The 22,361-nt window shown below is 39.7% G+C and overlaps 1 protein-coding gene across 1 annotated transcript in view; it reads left to right on the top strand.

Moving 5' to 3' along the window:
• Positions 1-3,278: 3,278 nt before the first annotated feature.
• LOC106980926 (zinc finger protein 420-like) overlaps positions 3,279-22,361 on the top strand; it is a 30,737-nt gene continuing 11,654 nt past the window's right edge. The window contains exons 1-3 of the mRNA XM_053213972.1: positions 3,279-4,235; positions 6,989-7,115; positions 7,617-7,709. Coding sequence (XP_053069947.1) covers positions 4,221-4,235; positions 6,989-7,115; positions 7,617-7,709 — 235 coding nt within the window. The 5' untranslated portion in view covers positions 3,279-4,220. The remainder of the gene's footprint in view (positions 4,236-6,988; positions 7,116-7,616; positions 7,710-22,361) is intronic.

The following is a 22,361-nucleotide window of genomic DNA, read 5'->3' as shown; positions in this document are numbered from 1 at the left end:
TGAGACTGGCAAAGACTATCCTTGTAAGCTGTTTCTTTTCAAAAGAGTCAATTGACATCAAAGCTCAATATAGACCAAGTGAACTTCAGCACATCTATCCATTTCAGTTCCTCAGGCTGGAAATGTCTATTCATTATTGACTACCACCAGCTTTCTTTTTATGTGTATCAGCTGACACATCCACCTGCATTTTCTTCTGTCCTAGGCAGTTCACTATTACACTTATGACTGAAAATACTTGAACATGCTAATGGATTTCCTTGAGTATTTCATCTGTCAAGACATCAACATTTCTCCTAGGATACAAGACACAATGTTCACCACTTGATCTGCAATGTCTGCATTCCCTAAATCCTAGCTTTCCCTACAGCTTCACCTGTGGTCAGTTGCATTACAATTCAGAAACAATTTCCCTTACCCCTGTTTCTTGAAGGACCTTCTAACCTTTAAACTGTCTTTGTGCAACAGTCTTCAAACTCCGCACCCAGATAAGTTGGGAAACTATAATGTCTCATATTGAAAGATACACATTCAAAGATAATTTCAAGTGTTTCTTCATTATTACAGGGAAAACTGTTATATTACTGCTAAGACTCTGGCCTTATTGCTGGAACCATTAACAACATAATTGTTAATAACAAGCTGCTTATATGATAATTATGAAAGGTTTCATTTTATGCCTGTAATTTATTATTTTTTACTAGATAGATTACATTTTTTCTTACTTTAATTAATTTATTTTGAGAGAGAGAGACTTCCAGCACAAGAAGGGGAGGGGACAGGGAAGGGAAGACTGAATCCCAAGGAGGCTTCACGTCATTAATGCACAGCCTGATTGGGGCTGAACCTCAAACCATGAAATCACCTTAGCCAAGATCAAAACTCAGAGGCTTAACCGCTTGGGCCACCCAGGATTCCCTAGAATACATTACTTTATTCACGATTTTACTTACAACGTCACTGACATGTAATTGAACATAACACTCCTGGAGACATGAACATATAAATGACTGACAGGAAGAACAACAGACTACATTTTTCTCATGAGATGGGGAGTTTGGGTATAAAGTTTACAAAGATGCTCCCTAGGACAAGGATGCTTGGGGTAGCTGTTATTTCAGGAGACGATCTACTTGTGGTACTACTCCTACAATAGGTTGGCCCCTCAGCTTGCACATGCATAGCAGGAAAACCATAAATGAGTCCTAAACACAAAATATCTGAGGTGTGAGGATCATCATCCTGTCTAGAGGATGTGCGAGTCTGCAAAAGAAGTCTTAGGAAGTTTAGGAAGAGTAAAATCATACAAGTATCTTATTTTGGCCACCATGGGCAGAAACTAAGTTATTCTTTGCTTTTAATGTGTATTTATTTGAGCGATAGAGACTGAACAAGTGTGAGTGGTGGAGGGGGAGAGAGGCTCCATACTCACTGTGGAGCCCCATGTGGAGCTTGACCCATGCCCATGAGATCAAGACCTGAGCACAATCAAGAGTTAGACACCCCACCAAGTGAGGTACCCAAGCACCTCTAATTCCATTTTTAGTTATTTTAAAACCTCATCTACTGTTCTCCTGAATGGCTCCTGCACCACTTTGCATTCCCACCTACAGTGCAACACGGTTCCCCTTCTCTTCATCCTCACCAACACCTGTGGTTTCTTGTGTTGTCAATTTTACCCATTCTGACACATCTCATCAGTGGAAAGTGATATCTCATTTGTGTTTCCCTGGTGATGAGTGATATTGAGCATCTTTTCATGTGTCTGTTAGCCATCTGCCTATCTTTCTCCCAAAAGTGTCTATTCATGTCTTCTGCCCATTTCTTAACTGGGTTGCTTGTTTTTTTGGGTGTTGACTTTGAGAAGTTTTTTATAGATTTAGACTTTTCATTCAAGTCTCAATTACTATGTCATCCCCATCTTTCCAAATGATAGGGTTAAGTTTGTCCTTTTTTGGTAAAGTACATACACTTTGAGCTAGAAGAGAGAATTTTGGAATTGAATTTTGGCAAAAACCAAACAGTCCCAGAAAGCCTCAGAATTGGTACTTAGTGGTAGGTTTTTGATTTTCAGGATGCCTTGAAACCTAGTCCTTGTTCTGACAGCAAGTGCCTTAAATACCCATGCTGGTTTTGAGCAAACTGCAATTTTTCTTTGGACACTTGATGTCTCTTTAAAAACCACAAGTTTTCACAGGTGTATGCTGGTGTCATGCAAAGAATCTTGAGAAGGGGAGCAGAGAACAAAATTATGTACATACTATAACAAAGGAGAGCCTGCAGAAAACTTACTATCATCCAATAGCCTGAAGATTGTCATCCATAGGATGAACCCTCTGTGGGACCCTGAGGCATTACTGCCCAGGTGTATTGACTTTCCTCCCAAGTAAAGGTAAAAAGATACTGGATATCCCTGTCAAATGGACTATTTTGAAAAGGACTACATGGGCCAGTTTCAGGGAAAAATTGGTTTTCAGTAGGAATCGATGTCATTAGGGCATGAATGTTGGGAAAAACAGGACACAGACAGATACGAATGTTATTTATTGCTCAGGGGTCCTAATCAAACTTCCATCCTCAGCCTTCGGGTTTTCTCACAGGTACAATAGGGGTGACACAGGACTGGAACAACTCCCCTCCTGATATACCCTTCCCTTGCCAGGACTCTCCTTCCCAGGAACCCCCTTTCCCCCAGGACCCCTCCTCTTCCCCAAAGGAGCTCCTCCACCCCCTGCTCTCTGCCCCCTCACCCAAGGCTACCATGGTCCCAGGTCCTGGCCTTCATAGCAGCAGTGGCCCAATATGGCTTGAGCATGACCATTGATCTAGGGCCTAAGCCTTGTAATCCACTATAATGTGCTTGATGCCTCGTTCTGTTTCTTTATTTATAGGGTAATAATTCCAGGCATAGATTTTGAGGGATCTATTTGAAACTCAATGAGTGATGCCCTGTGGACTGTGCCAATATCCATTGAACATTTTCCTCACAAGAAGGTTGGTAGCTCATCCAATAGGACTAAATGATCAGTTCCACTAACCTCACCTCAAGTGCCATCAGAGACAGAGCATAGAAAACACGTTGAAATGTCATTTATCTCCCCTTGTTTCCAAATGTGGTTACTACTGTCAAATCCTAGATTTTCCCCCTTTTTGGGAAAAAGAAATTTTGGCATGACATTTTCCAAAGAAATCTCAGTCCAGTAAAGGAACTGCAGCAAGTGAATAAGGAGAAATGGATGTGTAATGCTCCAAAGGCTTAGACACAAAGGAATAAGTTCATAGACAGGGACCCATTGGTATTTATTGAAGACCTGTATTCTTTGAATTGTTTTAGTTCTCTGAGGCAGGAGCTGTTGATAGCATTGGGTTGGAGCATTAAGAGTGTAGCTCAGGTGTCAGTAAGGACAAAGACAGGTTTATTCCCAGGGCACAGAGTAGTTTCTCCAAGCCAACTGACAGGGAGGTCTAGGAAGACACCTGTGGTTCCTTGGAGCCCTGTCTTTGGGAATTAGGAAGACATGGAAAAGGCTGGCTAAAAAGCTGAAGGTGTGTTTGGCTCTTAATTTTGTAACTCTCTTTTTTCCAATGTCCAGAAACTCTGATCACTGGGGAAGAAATGGGTTTAAACCTGGACAATAACCAAAGCCTTCCTTACTGCTCCCAATGGTTCCCAATGGGATCGCGTGTGGAGTTTCAAAACTGACCCTTGCTGTTGGCCCCCTCCTCAGATTCTGTCGATTGTTGTGGTGGGAAACAACAGTGTTGACTTAATTAAGGGCTCCAGGTGATTCTCCCTGAGGCCAGAGTATGTCGGCAAGGCTTCCCATTAATTTATGAGATTTGAGTGCAGGCTTTTGCTCAAGGAGAGGTAATGGGGTCTCGTCTACGTGAGTGTCAGAGGATTAGGTCTGCGCAGCACACTGTTCCTATGCTGTAGCAGAATTTGTGGGTGTCTGCGGGAGTGGAAGCCACTGAAAGTATACAAGGAAAACTCAAGAGATTGGGCTCCAAGTACGTAGTCTCCGTTTCTGAAAAGCTCCTGACACAAAAAGCTCGGAAGTTTTGCTCCTTGTGCATTTCAAGGTCCCGCCTGCCAGTGAGCACTTTTCTGTTGAAGACGTTCTATTGGTGCCTTTAAAGGCATTTTCTCTTGATGTAGCTGAGATTTGTCCACAAATACCTTCTGAGAAAGAAATCTAGAGGACAAGGGGAAAGAAGAAATGGCCAGCTCTCAGGTAAGCTTGGTGTCCCAGGTCAGAGGCTGTGTCACCTTTTCCCCCTAAAATTCCATGCATTTAGAAATCACAAATGTTGATTGCTCTGTGTTTGGTGTTTCTGCCGTAGGTTTTCACCAAAGCTTTAAAACCTTCTCAGGAAAGATAGTCAAGGTTAGGTCTTTAGAACTTTTCCCCCATATAAGCATGAATCTTCTCTACATTCTCAAACAAGGCTTTCACTAGGACATCAAGACTTGTCACTTTGAAGTAAAGTCCTGCAAGTATTGCAAACATTCCCTTTAGGACAGATCCAAAGGGGAAGTTGTTGAGTCCAAGATTCCAGTTGCTGATGGGGTCTGGTGCTGGGATTTCAGTCGAGGAAACTGTTCCCCTTTAGTTCCCCATTTAGTACGTCTCTGTAGAGCAGGATGAAGAAAATGAAAAATACAAGGCCCCAGTATCTTAGGAGTCCTCTTGAGCATATGAGAGTCCTTCTGGAGACCACCCTTTTGTTTTTCCCTCCCACAGCTGTATAGTATATAACCAGTCACTCTTCACAACCCCACTGTGGCACGTGGTGCCCACAGGTCCTCTCCTTGTGCCATAATAAAGCCACTTTTTCGCAGTAAAAAATTGATACAAATATACACAGCCTTGATATAAGGTCCAGAACAACTTGGAAAGTTAAAAAAGCGGGGGGGGGGGGGTTGTCTTGGTTTGTAAAATGTGAAAAAGATACTCCGTTTAAATATACTAGACATTACAGGACAGGGAAACAGCCATCTAAATGTGGTGTTTCTCTCATTCAGATGGGGGCTCCCAAATGCGTGTCAATGATCCTGTGGAAGCCGAGGGCATGAGCAGTGAAAAGAATTCACCTATGGCAGAATAGGGTGATAGATTTGTGAATACACCTCAAGGGAGTGGTGGGCAGGGCAGCAGAGGGGAGGCTCCTGCCTTGAGGCAGTGACTTGGGGCTAATTTTGCAGGGGAAAGATGCGTATGTATGCTAACTTACAGAATTTGCCCTCATGTGGTAATTCTGCCTGGGTTGTAATGGGTTACAAATGGTTTGTAAGTACCCATTTGTTAGTTCGTTAGGGCCTATAGATATTTTAAGGCAGGTCACCTGTTGGGCCTGCCTCTCTTCAGCCAGGTGGGCCCTGTGGACTCCTCTACAATCTGGTGCTCAAGCCTGTTTGCCTCAAAGCAGCCTCTACTGAAAGTATATGTGATTGAAGTTTGCATAAATCCACTGTATTCTCTCATAATTAGACTGACATTCAGATTTACTGTTTGGGGGCCAACAGAACACACCAGGGATCATGTGTCCTTTGGTATGTCTTAGGCACTGATACCAATTTGTTTCCTTACACTTCGTGTTCACTTCTTTAACTGGCCTGGTTCACTCTGCCAGATTTCTCCCCTATAACGTTGATCTTTCCCCCCCATCTTTGCTAAGGATCTTAGATTTACTGAGTGATGTGCAGAAGTATCACATTTCAGCTGGAAACTTCTTTCTTCTGGGTTTCTCTTTGCTTGTAGTTTCTGGTGAGGAGAACCAAGTCAAAACAAATGTAGCTTCAATTAAATTTCCTTACACCTTGAAGCCCATTGATAAAGGAATGTCATACTCTGCCTGTCTCAAGTATTTAATAAAAATTAAACATTGAGGCATGAAAGCAGCTATGATTTCCTTGAGGAAGGGCATATCCTGCATGTCTCAGGTGCCTATCATTGGCTGCAAGGTGTAAGTAAATTTAATTGAAGCTACATTTCCCCACGTGAACGAATTACAGCCTTACATCTTTAAGGTTGTTAAAGATGGAAGGTCTCCTCTTCAGTAGCTTCTTCCTGCTGAATCAGTTCCTACCGATGAGTGGAGGTTGGCCAGTTGAGAATTTAGTAGGAGTTGGAAAGGCAAGGCAGCTGTCTTTAGAGTTGATGACATGTGGGAGTTTCTATGAGTAGAAAGTCATCTGTCCCCTTGATGTTCTGCCACCAAAAGAGTCTCATCACCAGGTGGTGATGCTTTATATTTTCAGAAGATGAAAACAAGATTCACATACTTGACATGTTTGTGTGTTAAAATCCTCAAATGTAATAGAGTCGTAGATAGAAAGTGCAGCACGTGAGGTCGTCACACACAGGAACCTTGATTTGCAGCCAATAAGCAGATCAGAGGGAATAACTTCCAAAGGAGAGTTGCACAGAGCAAGAGGGAGGGGCGTGATTACTTCCTTTTATTTAAGATTTTGGTGGACAATTAGGAAGTGGAGCCATGTCATTTTCTCTGAACTGGGCATAGGGCGGCACACGTGCCTTAAGAGAACACTTCTGTACATACGCTGTGTGTTATGCAAATGAGGTTTGTGCTCCCCCTTAGGTGGAGATTTTGGTATTACACGGGGGTCAAGGTAACTGTCCTCACTCCATGAGTTAACCCAGTCGTCCATCTGCATAGGTATGAGTCGGGTTAAGCGCAAAGTTGCCATGCCCAAGCTCTTCCTTAGGGCAGTCGTTACATTTTGTTGTATGTTTTCTGTTTCCATGACAGGAGACTCTGCCCATAGGGTGTTTTGCCAGAAGTAAAAGATAAGGTAGAAAAAAGAGGTGAAGTAAAATGGTGGAGTATGGTCCGTGGGTACAAGTAGGTAAGCAGTGAAGAAGAACTCTTGGAGTCTAGCTGGTGACATTAACTCCCTCTTGCATCTTAGGTACCATTATGAACTCTGCCAATGGCCACTTCGTAACTGTGGTTTTTATTGCAGACACTGCTGACCTTCAGGGACGTGGCCATCGAATTCTCTCAGGAGGAGTGGGGATGCCTGAATCACAGTCAGAGGGAACTCTTCAGGGATGTGATGTTAGAGACCTATGGACACCTCCTCTTCTTGGGTGAGGATATCTGCTTCTAGATTTCCCAAACCCCACTCGGGTTTTGTTCCTTCCCTTGAAGAGTCTCTCTTGGAAGCTCCCCCTTTATATGACTGGGATTCAGATCCCTGCAGCAAGGGATAGAAATGGGGATTTGTAGACCTAGAGAAATATCTTCATGATATTTCCCTTTCAGCTTTAGCCTCCTATCTTTTAAAGGTACCATCATCATTTTTGTAGATAAATGGCAATTCTAAACATTGAGTGGCATAAGACGGTATGGCCCACATCTTAAACTCCAACTTTTACTCCTTATTGTATTGGTAGCACTGGGAAGGCAGGTCATGATGTGAATGTTTGAAAGTCCTCCTGCATGTTGTAAAGGGACTTTTTCTTGTGCAACAGTGTTTGGGAAATCATCTTTTAGAATTCTCCCATGTCCCTTGTTGTCTGCTGAGTACATTACCAGGTCAAAAGGTAGAAACTCCAGCAATAATTATATTCCTTCGTTCTGATAAACAGGTCTTGTGTCAAAACCAGACCTGGTCATCGTTCTGGAGCAAAAGAAGGAGCTGTGGGGTGTGAAGAGAAAAGAGACAGTAGCCTCACACCCAGGTAGGTGGGAGTGATGCACACAACACAGGTGAGGTCCAAATGTGAAGGAGGAAGATGGATCTTACAATGTTGTTCAGGTAGCTCTCCTTGAATGGAAATTCATTTGCAAAGCCGAGTTTTATGTCTTTCCCTCTCACAGAGGGACATCTGCTCTCTGACACATCATGTCTTTGATTCTCCGAAGAGTCTCCTTCAGCTCCAGGGAAGGTCCATCATATCCATGGTGAGGACCTCCATAATCTGAGAGCTTCTCCATTGCTGTGAGAGCCCTAGAAGATCTCTCTGTATTTCTGAGGAACTCTATGCTAAGTCATTTCTAAATTCTGTTTTGCTGCTTGCGATAAGTGTGTGAGGGTAGTGGTGGGCACATTGGGTTTGAGGCAGACGTCTTGAGAACACTGGAGACAGAGATCTCATGTTTTCTGGTTTAGGATTTCGAAAGTTACAGAGGATTTAGTCTTAAGTGTGCAAAATTGAGGCTCAGTAATTTCATAAGATCACAGAACACCTCCCTCAAATGAGAAAATCTAATCCTTTATTTCACATCAAAAGTTTATGTGTCTTTGTAGTAATTAAAATTTGAAAAATCCACTCTGTGTTCCACTGCTCAATGGTGAAATAATTTAATGTATCTATGTGTTTCATAATTACCTATATATTAATGCCATAAAGGAGCTAGAACATTTACAAGTTAGAACCCACAACCTGTAATAAAGTTTCCATCATTACCTTTATTTCCTAATAATTGCATTATTTTATAATTTTGTATAGTTGAAAGTTCCTGTGACTTTTTCACATGTGTCTTCACTTTCTAAAAACTTGTATATGAGACGCATCTCTGATTTTTTAAATCAGAAGTTCTCTATGACCTGGGTATGTGCCTTATAGGAAATAGAGGGTGCCTGAGTGGCTCAGTCAATTGAACATTGGACTTGGGCTCAGTTCATGATCTCACAGTTGGGGAATTGGAAGCTAGCATGGGGCTGTCTGCTGTCCATGTGGAGCCTGCTCTAGATCATCTGTCCCCTCTCCCTTTGCCCCTCCACTGTTTGTGTGATCTCTCTCAGTAATAAATAAACTTTAAAAACAAAAGGAATTGATGTAAATAAATACTTAAGTCCATATTAAAGAAATAAAACAGGATTGTTCATAAATGTAATCTTACCTCAGGAAAAATTAATCACGAGATAATTCTCCCACTTTCCTCAGCATGTATCTGAATGTCATCCCAAATATTTATTTGATTATGAAGTGATTGTCACTATATATTCCAACTTTGGCAGTGTTTGTTGATGTAAAAGGAAAGGTTTTTTTTAGTCAGCTTGGTTCTAAAGAATGGATTATACCCTTACACTCTGTGTAAGAAGAGGAATATCTTAAGAAAATAATACCTTTTGTAATGTCTTTTACGTGCTTATTTGTAAAAATTTTCAGTAGTTGATTTTAATGAATATCTTTCCTGTGAACTGCCAATGAAGACATGACAACAATTCAAAAGCTTCTTTTTCATGGGTCCGTAGTCGCAGTTTAAAATTATAGTTACATAGTACATTTCCTTTGAAAGGATTAATCTATTTCTTTCATGTAGACTGGTTGGAGTTAAATTTTGTCTGATTCTGGCTTTGCATTCTATAATAATGTGCTTTCTTTTGTATGCAACATTCCACACATGAGTTCGTTGTAGTTTCATTTACTTGTATATCTTGTTACAGGATGTCAGTGTTCATCAAGTACATTTTAAGACCATGTGAGTTGAAGTCAAGTATGAATCAGCCATGCCTTTTACCAGTAAAATTATGTATGTACTTCTTTGTATAAATATGACCCATACATAATTTGGGACTCATCATGTTTCTCTCTTTCTTTTGTTAGTGGTCAGTGAATGTTTTATCATGTCTCGGTGAATTGTCATAATAATAGACAACTAATGTCTTGGTCAGTTGTCATAATAGACCATTAATTTCATCTTATATTTATTGGTGACTTTATATTCTCCTTGCATGAGAGAATCTCTTTTATGAATTGAAAGTAATTGTCCAACATTCTATATCTCCAGAGTACCTGGGTGACTCAGTCTGTTAAACGTCTGCGTCTTGAATTGGGTTCGGGTCATGAACTCAGGGTCATGCGATTGAGTCCCATGTCAGGCTATGAGCTGAGAATGGAACCTGCTTGGGATTCTCTCTCCCTCTCCTCCTGCCCTTCCCCTGCTCTCTCTCTCAAAAATTAATTAATTAACAAGTAATAATAATAATAGTAATTCTCTACCACTGTATCAAGTTTAGATTTTTTTTTATTATGCTCTTTTCCATAACTTTTATTATGAGGATTTTTTTCTTATAGTTTATTTGAATTTTATTTTTTTTTACTTACATCCAAATTAGTTAGCGTATATTGCAACAATGATTTCACGAGTAGATTCCTTAATGCCCCTTACCCATTTAGCCCACCCTCCTCAACACTCCCTCCAGTAACCCTCTGTCTGTTCTCCATATTTATGAGTCTCTTATGCTTTGTCCCCCTCCCTGTTTTTATATTATTTTGTTTCCCTTCCTTTATGTTCATCTGTTTTGTCTATTGAAGTCCTCATATGAGTGACGTCATTTGATATTTGTCTTTCTCTGACTAATTTCGCTTAGTGTAATACCCTCCAGTTTTATCCACGTAGTTGCAAATGGCAAGATTTCATTCTTTTTGATTGCCGAGTAATACTCCATTGTATAGATATACCACTTCTTCTTTATCCATTCACATCATGGACATTTGGGCTCTTTCCATACTTTGGCTATTGTTGATAGTGCTGCTGTAAACATTGGGTGTATGTGTCCCTTCAAAACAGCACACCTGTATCCCTTGGATAAATACCTAGTAGTGCAATTGGTGGGTCATAGGGTAGTTCTATTTTTAGTTTTTTGAGGAACCTCCATGCTGTTTTCCAGAGTGGCTGCACCAGCTTGCATTCCCACCAACAATGCAAAAGAGATCCTCTTTCTCTGCATCCTTGCCAACATCTGATGTTGCCTGAGTTGTTAATATTAGCCATTCTGACCGGTGTAAGGTGGTATCTCATGGTGGTTTTCATTCATATTTCCCTGATGATGAGTGATGCTGAGCATTTTTTCATGTGTCCGTTGGCCATCTGGATGTCTTCTTTGGAGAAGTGTCTATTCATGTCTCTGCCCATTTCTTCACTGGATTATTTGTTTTTTTCGGTGTTGAGTTTGATAAGTTCTTTGTAGATTTTGGATACTAACCCTTTATCTGATATGTCGTTTGCAAATATCGTCTCCCATTCTGTCCGTTGCCTTTTAGTTTTGTTGATTGTTTCTTTCGCTGTGCAGAAGCTTTTTATTTTGACAAGGTCCCAGTAGTTCATTTTTGCTTTTGTTTCCCTTGCCTCCGGAGACTTGTTGAGTAAGAAGTTACTGCAGCCAAGATCAAAGAGGTTTTTGCCTGCTTTCTTCTCGAGGATTTTGATGGCTTCCTGTCTTACATTGAAGTCTTTCATCCATTTGAGTTTATTTTTGTGTATGGTGTAAGAAAATGGTCCAGGTTCATTCTTCTGCATGTCGCTGTCCAGTTTTCCCAGCACCACTTGCTGAAGAGAAAGTCTTTATTCCATTGCATGTTCTTTCCTGCTTTGTTAAAGATTAGTTGGCCACACATTTCTGGGTCCATTTCTGGGTTCTCTATTCTGTTCCTGCGTGTCTGTTCTTGTGCCAGTACCAAACTGTCTTCAGGATTACAGCTTTGTAGTATAGCTTGAAGCTCTGGGATTCTGATGGCTCCTGCTTTGGTTTTCTTTCTCAAGATTGCTTTAGCTCTTTGGGGTCTTTTCTGGTTCCATACAAATTTTAGGATTGTTTGTTCTAGCTCTGTGAAGAATGCTGGTGTTATTTTGATACAGATTGCATTGAATATGTAGGTTGCTTTGGGTACTATTGACATTTTAACAATATTTGTTCTTCCATCCAGGAGCATAAATCTTTTTCCATTTTTTTGTGTCGTCTTCAATTTTTTTCATAAGCTTTCTATAGTGATTTTCAGTGTATAGCTTTTTCACCTCTTTGGTTAGATTTATTCCTAGGTATTTTATGATTTTTGCTGCAAATGTAATTGAGATCAATTCCTTGATTACTCTTCCTGTTGCTTCATTGTTGATGTATAAGAATGCAACCGATTTCTGTGCATTGATTTTATATCCTGCAACTTTGCTGAACTCATGAACCAGTTCTAGCAATTTTTGGTGGAATCTTTAGGGTTTTCCATATAGAGTGTCATGTCATCTGCAAAGAGTGAAAGTTTGACCTCCTCCTGGTCGATTTGGATGCCTTTTATTTCTTTCTATTGTCTGATTGCAGAGGCTAAGTCTTCCAATACTATGTTGAATAACAGTGGTGAGAGTGGACATCCCTGTCTCATTCCTGACCTTTGGGGGAAAGCTCTCAGTTTTTCCCCATTGAGGATAATATTAGCATTGGGCCATTCATATATGGCTTTTATGATCTTGAGGTGTGATCCTTCTATCCCTACTTTCCTGAGGGTTTTTTATCAAAAAAAAGGATGCTGTATTTTGTCAAATGCTTTCTCTGCATTTATTGAGAGGATCGCATGGTTTTTGTCCTTTCTTTTATTGATGTGATGAATCACGTTACTTGTTTTGCAGATATTGAACCAGCCCTGCATCCCAGGTGTAAATCCCACTTGGTTGTGGTGAATAATTTTTCTAATGTATTGTTGGAGCTGGATGGCTAATAACTTCTTGAGGATTTTTGCATCCATGTTCATCAGGGAAATTGGTCTATAGTTCTTTTTAGTAGGGTCTCTCTCTGATTTTGGAATCAAGGTAATGGTGGCTTCATAGAATGAGTTTGGAAGTTTTCCCTCCATGTCTATCTTTTGGAACAGCTTCAAGAGAATAGGTGTTAACTCTTGCTTAAATGTTTGGTAGAATTCCCCTGGAAAGCCATCTGGCCCTGGAATGTTGGTTTTGGGAAGATTTTTGATTACTAGTTTGATTCCCTTAGTAGTTATGTGTGTGGTTCAAATTTTCTATTTCTTCCTGTTTGAGTTTTGGTAGTGTATATGTTTCTAGGAGTTTGTCCATTTCTTCCACATTGCCCATTTTATTGGCATATAATTGCTCATAATATTCTCTTATGATTGTTCCTATTTGTGCTGTGTTGAGATCTCTCCTCTTTCATTCTTGATTTTATTTATTGGGGTCCCTTCCTTTTTCTTTTTGATCAAACTGGCTGATTTATCAATTTTGTTAATTCTTTCCAAGAACCAGCTTCTGGTTTCATTGATCTGTTCTACTTGATTTTTGGTTCTGGTAGCATTAATTTCTGCTCTAATCTTTATTATTTCCTGTCTTCTGCTGGTTTGGGGTTTATTTGCTGTTCTTTTTCCAGCTCCTTAAGGCATAAGGCTATGTTGTGTATCTGAGATCTTTCTTCCTTCTTTAGGAATGCCTGGATTGCTATAAAGTTTCCTCTTATGACCACCTTTGCTGTGTGCCAGAGGTTTGGGTTGTGATGTTATCATTTTCATTGGCTTCCATATACTTTTTAATTTCCTCCTTATCTTCTTGGTTAGCCCATTCATTCTTTAGTAGGATGTTCTTCAGTTTCCAAGTATTTGTTACCTTTCCAAATGTTTTCTTGTGGTTGATTTGGATCAAATTTAGAATTTTTATCCTTAATTGTGGTGCTATTCCCATGACATGATTTGACACCATTCTCATTAACTTGTGTGTCCTCTGTAGTATTTGTGGCTTAATAAAGATTACTTAAAGCAACTTCAAGGTATAAAAACTCGTTTTTTAAACTGATACTCTAAGTTGTATACACAATCATTCTACTTTTCATCTCCACCCCTGTGCCCACCTTAACTTACTGATGCCACAAATTCTATCTTTTCATAAGTACTTTATTACCTACACTTATGATTTTTATACTCTTTTTTTAAGTTTGTTTCTTTTTTTTATTTATTTAGAGCAAAGGATCAGGGAAGGGTCAGAGAGAGAGTGGGACAGAGGATTGAAAGAAGGCTCTGATAGCACAGAGCCCGATATGGGGCTCAAACTCATGAGCGGCGAGATCATGATCTGCGCTGCAGTTTGATGCTTAACTGACTGAGCCACCCAGGCACCCCTGATTTTTTTATACTCTTACTGAAAAAAGTATTGTAGCAGAAATTAAAATGACTTGTTCTACCTCATTACAATGCGACAGGTTTCTATAATTGTGTAGTTTTTTTAGATTTTGTAATATGTTTTTATTTTTGAGAGAGAGAGACAGAGAGTGCAAATGGGGGAAAGGTAGAGAGAGACAGACACACAGAATCTGAAGAAGACTCCAGGTTCTGACTACAGCACAGAGCCCGACATGGGGGTAGAACTCATGGACCTTGAGATCATGACCTGAGCAGAAGTCAGTCACTTAATCAACTGAGTCACCCAGGCGCCCCAATTGTGTATTTTTTATATTTAGCAGAGAGCTTTATGTTCTTATGTGGTTTTAGTTACTGGTTACAATCCTCTTATTTCAACCAGAAGGATTTGCTTAATATTTCCTGTAGGACAGGTCTACTTGGAAACTTAGACTGGTTTTTACTTGGGAAAGTCTCCATTTCTACATTCATGGAAAACAGTTTGGCCAGGTAGGGTATTCTTAGTGGACATGTTTTGAACTTGCAATACTTAAATACTCAGGCACTTTTTCCTATAAGATCTACTAATCATCCCACTACTAATCTTACAGGAGATCTCTTGGACGAGACAAGTTGCTTTTGTCATGCTGGTTCAAATTTCTCTTCTTGCCTGTGAGTTTGATAGGGTTAATTATAAGGTGTCACTGTGTCCTTTGATTCTTAGCAGGTATTGAACACAAGAGTACTTTAGGTTGTCTGATTCTTTATTCCACTTGATCAAGTCTGTTGTTGGCCCCTTAGTGTATTTTTAAATTCATCAATTGTACTCTTCATCTCCCAATTTCTTGTTCATTGTTGGTGATATGTTCTGTTTCCTTGGCTTTACATTTTGGTCATGAATAGTTTTCGTGCTATCATTTAGTTACCTATCTATTTTTCTTCTTCCTCCATGAGCATCCTTATGGTGGTTACTTTGAATTCCTTGTCAGGCAATTAATACTATTTTATTAATTTAGGACCAGTTTTGGAGATATATTTTGTTCCTGTAATTGGAACGTGATTTCCTCTTTCTTTGCATCCCTTGATATCTTTGGGTGACATTTGGTAATTAACAAACAAACAAAAACAACCCAAACAAACCATAAAAACATAAAACAAAACAACACAAACGAAGCCTCTGGGCCCTGGATGATGGACTTGATTTGTAAAGAGGAACACAAAATATAGTAATTCTGGGGGCAGTGACACACATTCTGGGCATTTGTCATGTCTGAATTTCTGTTAACTGCCAAGTTTAGAAATGCGGTTACTTTTTAGAGCCCGTGATACCTTCCTGTCTCGGTTTGTCTTCAGCTCTGTAGTCTCTCCCGTGTTTGAACAAATGCTCCCCTTCTGTCTGAGCAGCCAACACAGAGTATCCAGAGGATGCTCTCATTCCTTCTGATTTCCGTGTCATGAATGACAGAAGGGAACCCCTCAGGACAGCGAAGAAGCCAGATCGTCGAACATACATTTGTTTCTGTCCTCAACAGAGGGAATACTTTTCTCACTGTATTGCCATGGAGTGTCAGGGAGGGTGAGCAGATGTTGTAGGCAAGTGTCCATGTGACTCTTCTTCATTTGTACTTGACTGTGTGTGCTGTATTCTCCTAATGGGCTTCTGGAGCCCTCAAAAAGGTCCTTTGGTCTATTTTTGTCTCCATGGAGGAGCAAAGTCCTGGTGCTTCCTATTTCTCCATGCTGGTCATATCCTATCATGGGTATTTTTGCACATTTCCATACTTACATATATGCATGTCAGTGTAGTAAGTGTGATGACTGCTTTTGTATCTGTTAGTTGTATCTTTCCATAACACCCTAGGCTTGTTGGTAGACAAACCAACAAGAGTCCTTTGGTACAGTGATATGAGAAGAAGTGGACACTGTGGTCGTGACTATATATACTTAAGGGATGATGGGCAAGGTGATGGGGTGCAGTGAAATGCAGAATGTTTACTATAATGGGTATAACCAAACAGGAACAATTACCTGTAATGAAATGCTACTGCTAGAAGAGATCAAGGATAGAAAACCTTCTGGGGAAAACCCCACCTTAAGTCAGTTATTTGCAGAACAGTGTCTTTGAAGCAGTAGTCAAAAATCCATTTTTAAACAAACATATTCTCTGGAAGGACGTTTCAAAATGCTGAAAAGTCATCTCGTCCATACTGAAAATAGTCACTGGAAGTATTTCAAATATAAAGTTGGATTAGCCATTCCCTGAAATATTCTGAGAGTTAGGCATTTGGAAAGGAAGATAAAAATTCTAAATGTGATTGATTTGAGAAGCCCTGTTTGGAGGGTTCATTATACTTCCACCAACACGTAATCCCCCTGTTCCCAAGGCTCTGATTTTGATAAACACAGGAGGGTTTAATCCATACATCACTGTTCAATAGTTACAATAAAAGACTTAATTTGGAGCAAGTATTTGTGTGCTGTGATCTTAGGAAGGCCTTGAGTTGAGCCCTCTAGCTTCTATAATTACTGTGTGTTTATAGTGGAGATAGAAGGTACCAAGGCACTGAGTGTGGGAGAAATATGGATCCAGGGTGAAATGTTAATAGACATGAGAGAACTCCATCTCCAGAAAACCAGTATAAGATTAAGAAATGTGGAAAAGTCTTCTATGTAAGCTCAAATCTGATTGTACATGATTGTATCCACACTGAAGAGAAGACTTACAAATATAATCACTCTGGACAGCTTTTAACTAGTCTTCGAAACTCACTCAACAGCAGAGATGTATTTCATAATGGGAAGAAATCTAACAAATTTATACAATGAGGCAAAGTCTTTACCACTCAATACGCTTCTACCTAAGGAGGTACATACTGGGGAGAACGCTAAATAAATGTATTTAAATATATATAAACACACACACACACGCTCGGCAAAGTTGTTAAGCCCAACTACAAAATTTCTGAACATCAGCGAGAGTACACTGAATGAAACCCTACAAATGTAGAGAATGTGGTGAAGCACTTAGTTTGTAAGCAAAACTGTTCAAAATGAGATAATACATCCTGGGGAGGTAACTTACAAATGTCAAGAATATTGGCAACCTCTTTCCCTGGAACTGAACCCTTCCTCAGCATCAGAGAAAACATACTGGATAGAAACCTTAGAAATGTAATGAACGAGGAAGTATTTTGGGTTTTAATATACACCTCAGGAAAAACCAAAGCCTTTATAAAGGATAAAAACTTTACTAAGATGTAGACATTTGGCAAAGTATGGAATGAAAAGGCAAATCTAAATAAAATGAGAGAATTCACCCCAGGACGCAGTAAGTCAATACCACTTTTCAGACATGATTCTAAATCAGAGTGTTTATGGAGAGGAAAATCCAAAGTTGAAACCTGGATATCACTTCCATCAGTGTAGGCATAAGGGGCACTAACCCCTCCATCGTGGAAAATCTGAGCATCTCTTGAGTCCTTGGAACTTAAAACCATACCTACTATTCCATGGAAATAGCCTATTGTTGACCCCAAGGCTTACCTACAACATTACCAGTCAATCATCCGATTCTTAGTTGTCTGTGGTATAAATGGTATTGTTAGAATTAAGGAAGCTTGAGAAAACAAAAGATTAAGAAAACTATAATGAAAACACATTTACAGTAGTGAACGGGTTTATATTTTTTGAAAACCTGTGTATAAATGGACACACACAGTTCAGATGCATGCTATTGAATGGTCAGGTGTATTTTTAAGATGTCTGAAAGGATCGAGGCAGAATGGATGTCTGGAGAAGGACAATCATTCTCAGTCTGTCTCCTTTTTTCTATTGTCCATTTTTGAGGGTTTATTTAACATGGCATATGTTACTAATTTTACCCATAAATCATCTCATGCTATGGCTTTAGTGCTTCTGTGCATGGAAAATGATTTGATTTTTGTTGTCCCTCAGACATGAGGGACTCTTTTATGATAGGAAATTCATGTTTACCTATTTTTTCCTGGGAAGATTAAGGACTCTGGTATGTCCTACATAGGAAGGAATCTTACATGCGGATGCTGTTTGTGATGGATATATAAGAGTGACATCAGCCACCAAGAAGTGTTCAAGGCATCATGTTTTGCAAAAAATGCTTGACAGAGAAACGTTCTGAATTTAAATATTTTGCCAATTCGTGTGTAGAAAAAATACGGTGGTAGCTCATAAACACCTGAGTATAGCGTCATAATAGCAATTGTTACAAGTCAAGAATATTAGTTATGTATCTGAAATCAAGAGATTTTCACGGATATCTGAGGAAAGTATAGCTAACTCTTCTCTAAAGGGGTGAAAGATGATTGTCGATCTACTTTTACTCAATAATTAGCCTTAGTTTGAACAACATGGAAAGTACAACTCACAAATGAATACATTAGAGGAAAAAGAGTGGTTCTTGAAAGATTGTAATGTGTATTTTGACCAAGGATCACACAGTGATTTTGTAGTGGTTTGTTAAAAGTCTATTTGAAGTTAATATATATTCATTAATCATCCTGAATGGATTTGAATATGTTAACACGGATTTATACTGAAAGAAGTGGTATCCTAATGCAACCTTAGCCTGCCCCATCTTCATCAAGGTTGCAGGTAAACAGGAACACAAAGTACGCTTGACTCTTGTACAAGATGAGTTTGAGCTGTGTGGGTCCAACTTATAGGCAGTTTTATTTATAGTACAGTACTGTAAATATAACTTCTCTTCCTTTGAATTGTCTTAATATTTTCTTTTCTTGGGCTTCCTTGGTGGTAGGAATACCATAATAAACACCTATAACATACAAAGTATATTTTGATTGACTGATTTTCTTGTCAGTAGTAGGCTATTAAAATGACGTGTTGGGGAGTCAAACTTGTACACAGATTTTCAACTGCATGGGTGGTGGGTACACCAAACCCCTGCCTTATTCATGGGTCACTTGTACTTGTTTAAGCAGTGCGGTGCTATCACTAATAATTTTTTTTCCAGTGGCCTTAAACCTCAAATTCTTTGAACTTAATTTTCCCAAAGTTTACATATTATATCTTTTCTTCCTTTTTTAAGTGCTGGGGCATTAGGTGCTTTTAATAAGGATGCTATAGGAGTATTATTGAGAATGTAGCTGAACAGTTTCCTGATACTGCTGCCTTGCAGTCCATTTTGTATAACCAGGCTGACTGCAGGGGTTTCAACTGACTCTAGCTTCACCCAATAGCAAACTCACTAAATAATAGCCCCACAGTCACAAGCAAACAGAAGTTCCTGATAGGAGTTCCCAATCATCATTTGTGTAAGAGTGCCCACTCTCAGTATATTTGCCTGTCACATCCTTTAGAGAAGGCCCCTACAGAGAGCGTCTGCCATTCTCCACTCATTTTGATGTGAATTGTGCATTCTAGACTTAGCCCAGGAGCTCCACAGCTGTCCAACCACGCACTCCAAAAAAGACATCTGTCCCAATTCCTGCCATTCCCTCTGCCTGTGCTCATCCTTGACCTCTACATCTTGCTCCCCATGACATATTATATACATACTCCATGGTCTATCAGTAGTCATTTATTTCTCTTTGGTTTATTGATACTTGGCTCACGAAATGATTCACAGTTTCTACTTAACAAGGGCTAACTGAACAAAGTTACTACAAATATAAGACCTCTCTACCGAACTCAATCACTATTTAAAGTCTTAACCTACATGTTTAGTTTAGTTTTTTCCTTCTGTGGTTTCTGTGAGCATATGGAACACAGATGTTTATGGTTTTGATAGGCACAGAAGGCAATATTTTATATTAAGTTAAAGAATGATTTTGGAATAACAGTCAATCGAGATTAAGGTGTAAGTATGTATGCAAACTAGATCGCGTGTGCATATGTGTGTACGCAAACCTAGATCTTCAGAAGGAATGGGAATATTTGTTCAAATGAGGATATTCCAAATCTCAAAATTGATGATTTCCTTACAACCAAAAATGTTACGAATTAAAAAAAAAAAAAGGAATGCTTCTCTACATTGTTTGTATTGACTGTATGTGTCCTATATCTCTATGCATCTTGGTTTGAGAATTTCCCCATGCAAATCCTGTCGTGCCTGCCTGGCTATTACTCATGTAGGATGTACTCTGTTTCCATGTTCCAGAGTTTATAAACTGTTGCTTCTATGACTTGTGCAGTGATTTTAAGATTAGTTTGCATGAAATGACATGGTGTTCAGATGTTATTTGAATATGGCAGTAATTCTACAGGGAGTATATTAAATTCCATGTAGTTTATTTGATACATTTCCTTCCTTCTTGATTGGAGAAGAACACTGAAGAAAACTTCTTTAGATACTATTCTTTTCCCTTCTCAGGAGTGACCTCATCGAAGTTACTCCCTTTAGTGGAACAATTTGATGAGGTGAAAACTTGGAGAACAGTGAGTCATGGGTCATTTTCACATTTATTTGAAAGGAAACATGGACAGTGCTGAGAGTTTAGTAGATGTTCTAACTGTAGGAAGAAAACAGTATTGCATTAAGAGTGATGCTGCAGCTCAAGATAAGAGATAAAAAAAATCTAGGCTGAAGCATTGGCATGAATTCTTCATGTGGGGAAGGACATTTGTCCTAGGCTGCACGAGTGACTCTGAATTATAGAAGGGTAAATTTTATTCATTTTCTTTCCAAATCCTCTCTAGTTCTTCTGTCTCCTCATCTCCATTCCAGTGATGTAGCCATCACAGTTGTTCTTTCCTGTGTTAGGGAGACTTCCCCCTCCCACAAAACCATGCTGGTGCTTCTTGGTTCTTAATGGTTTAGAATTTTTAAGTTTTTAAAAAGTATATTTAAGTATCAGAGAGAGAGAATTGTAAAGGGACAGAGAGACTGAAAGAGGGAGAACCTCAAGCAGGATCTGCACTGTCAGCACAGAGCCTGATGCACAGGGCTCAAGCCCATAAACCGTGAGATCATGACCTGAGCTGAAGTCAGATGCTCAACAGACTGTGCCACCCAGGTGCCCCTAGAATTTTTTAATATAATGGAACACGTTTGGTAGTTGAATCAACTGAGCCATCTCTAATATTGCAATACATTGTTGACACCACTTCAATGGAAGGAACAGGAAAATACCATCAATTGTACACAGGATTCCTTCAGGCACTTGGTATGGAGAGAATTATGAGGACAGATAAAACATGAGGATAGTATACTTTGAGAGGAAGATAGTTCCTACTAAAAGCAAATATGAGAAACTCCTGAAATGTGATGAAAGCTCTGACAAGAAGCTCCCTTTGGTCACTGCAAGGTCTTGAAAACTTCTTGTGATGAACAAACGTGACAGAGATGGGGACTTGTGAATCAACGTGGTGTTTTCTGGGATCGAGGGAAGTCTGATTCTTTCCTCATGATTTATTGAATTCTGTAGTGGTACTGTGGACAAGATGATGTTGGATGCCATAGGTGTCTGTCCTTTCCCAGGCCCAGTTTTGTGGAGGTTGATGGAGAGGAGAACGTTGTGGGCATACCTTAAAGATGTCACATGCCAGAGATGGTGTCTGAAGAGGAAGAAGGCTGCTGGACACTAATAGTCAGAACAAGCAAGGCATGTGGGTAGTTTCCTCAAAGCACTGGCATTGCAGGAATATAAGCCCAACATAGGTCTGATCCAGTGTTGATGGGTGTTCTTCCAAGGATCCTGACCCACAGCTGGCAGAGACCTCCCTCCAATCCACTCAGCCCTGTGTTGAGTCGAGTCTGTGCTCCGAACTGTGTGCAGAGCACTGATTGCTTGGGAAGCTGGTCACCAGTCACTGGCACTGAGCATATTTCTGCTCTAAACAGCCTACCCAGTTTTTAGGCTAGATGACGCTATGATGTTTCACAGCCTGGGCTGTCCTTACACCCATTTGGACCTGAGTGGGAAGAGGATTTCTATCAGTTGTAGAAACCAATAAAATAAAGTAGGGTAGCATGTTCTACCCACATTTCACATTGGCTCAACGGAAGGACAAGAATTCCTTTTCAATACCTGTTATTTTGGGGTATTGAGATTTCCCCAGTGATGTCTAATGTGAATCGTTGCCAGCTGAGCTTACTATGAGAATTACTGAGTGGGAACTACCTCTGTCACCATTTTTATGATGTCACTCCTTTGTGATGAATGTTCTTATCTCTCATGGGCTAAGAAAGGTTTCCCTATACACATGTATTTATATTTGTATACTTAATACAAGCGTACATGTGTGTATAAATATGCACACACACACACACTAAGATTGTTTATCCATGGAGTAGAATATTAAAATAGTGTAACTTGATATTGAAAAATAACACTGTTAATACAGTGACAAAGTCCTTCCTTTTTCTTCATTAAAAATTTTTTTTACATTTATTTATTTTTGAGAGACAGTGAGAGATAGAGCACAAATGGGGGAGGGGCAGAGAGAGAAGGAGACACAGAATCTGAAGCAGGCTCAAGGCTCCAAGCTGTCAGCACAGAGCCC

Source organism: Acinonyx jubatus, unplaced genomic scaffold (genome assembly GCF_027475565.1).
Source record: "Acinonyx jubatus isolate Ajub_Pintada_27869175 unplaced genomic scaffold, VMU_Ajub_asm_v1.0 scaffold_55, whole genome shotgun sequence".
Classification (NCBI taxonomy): Eukaryota; Metazoa; Chordata; class Mammalia; order Carnivora; family Felidae; genus Acinonyx; species Acinonyx jubatus.
This window is presented reverse-complemented; position numbering and strand designations above follow the sequence as displayed.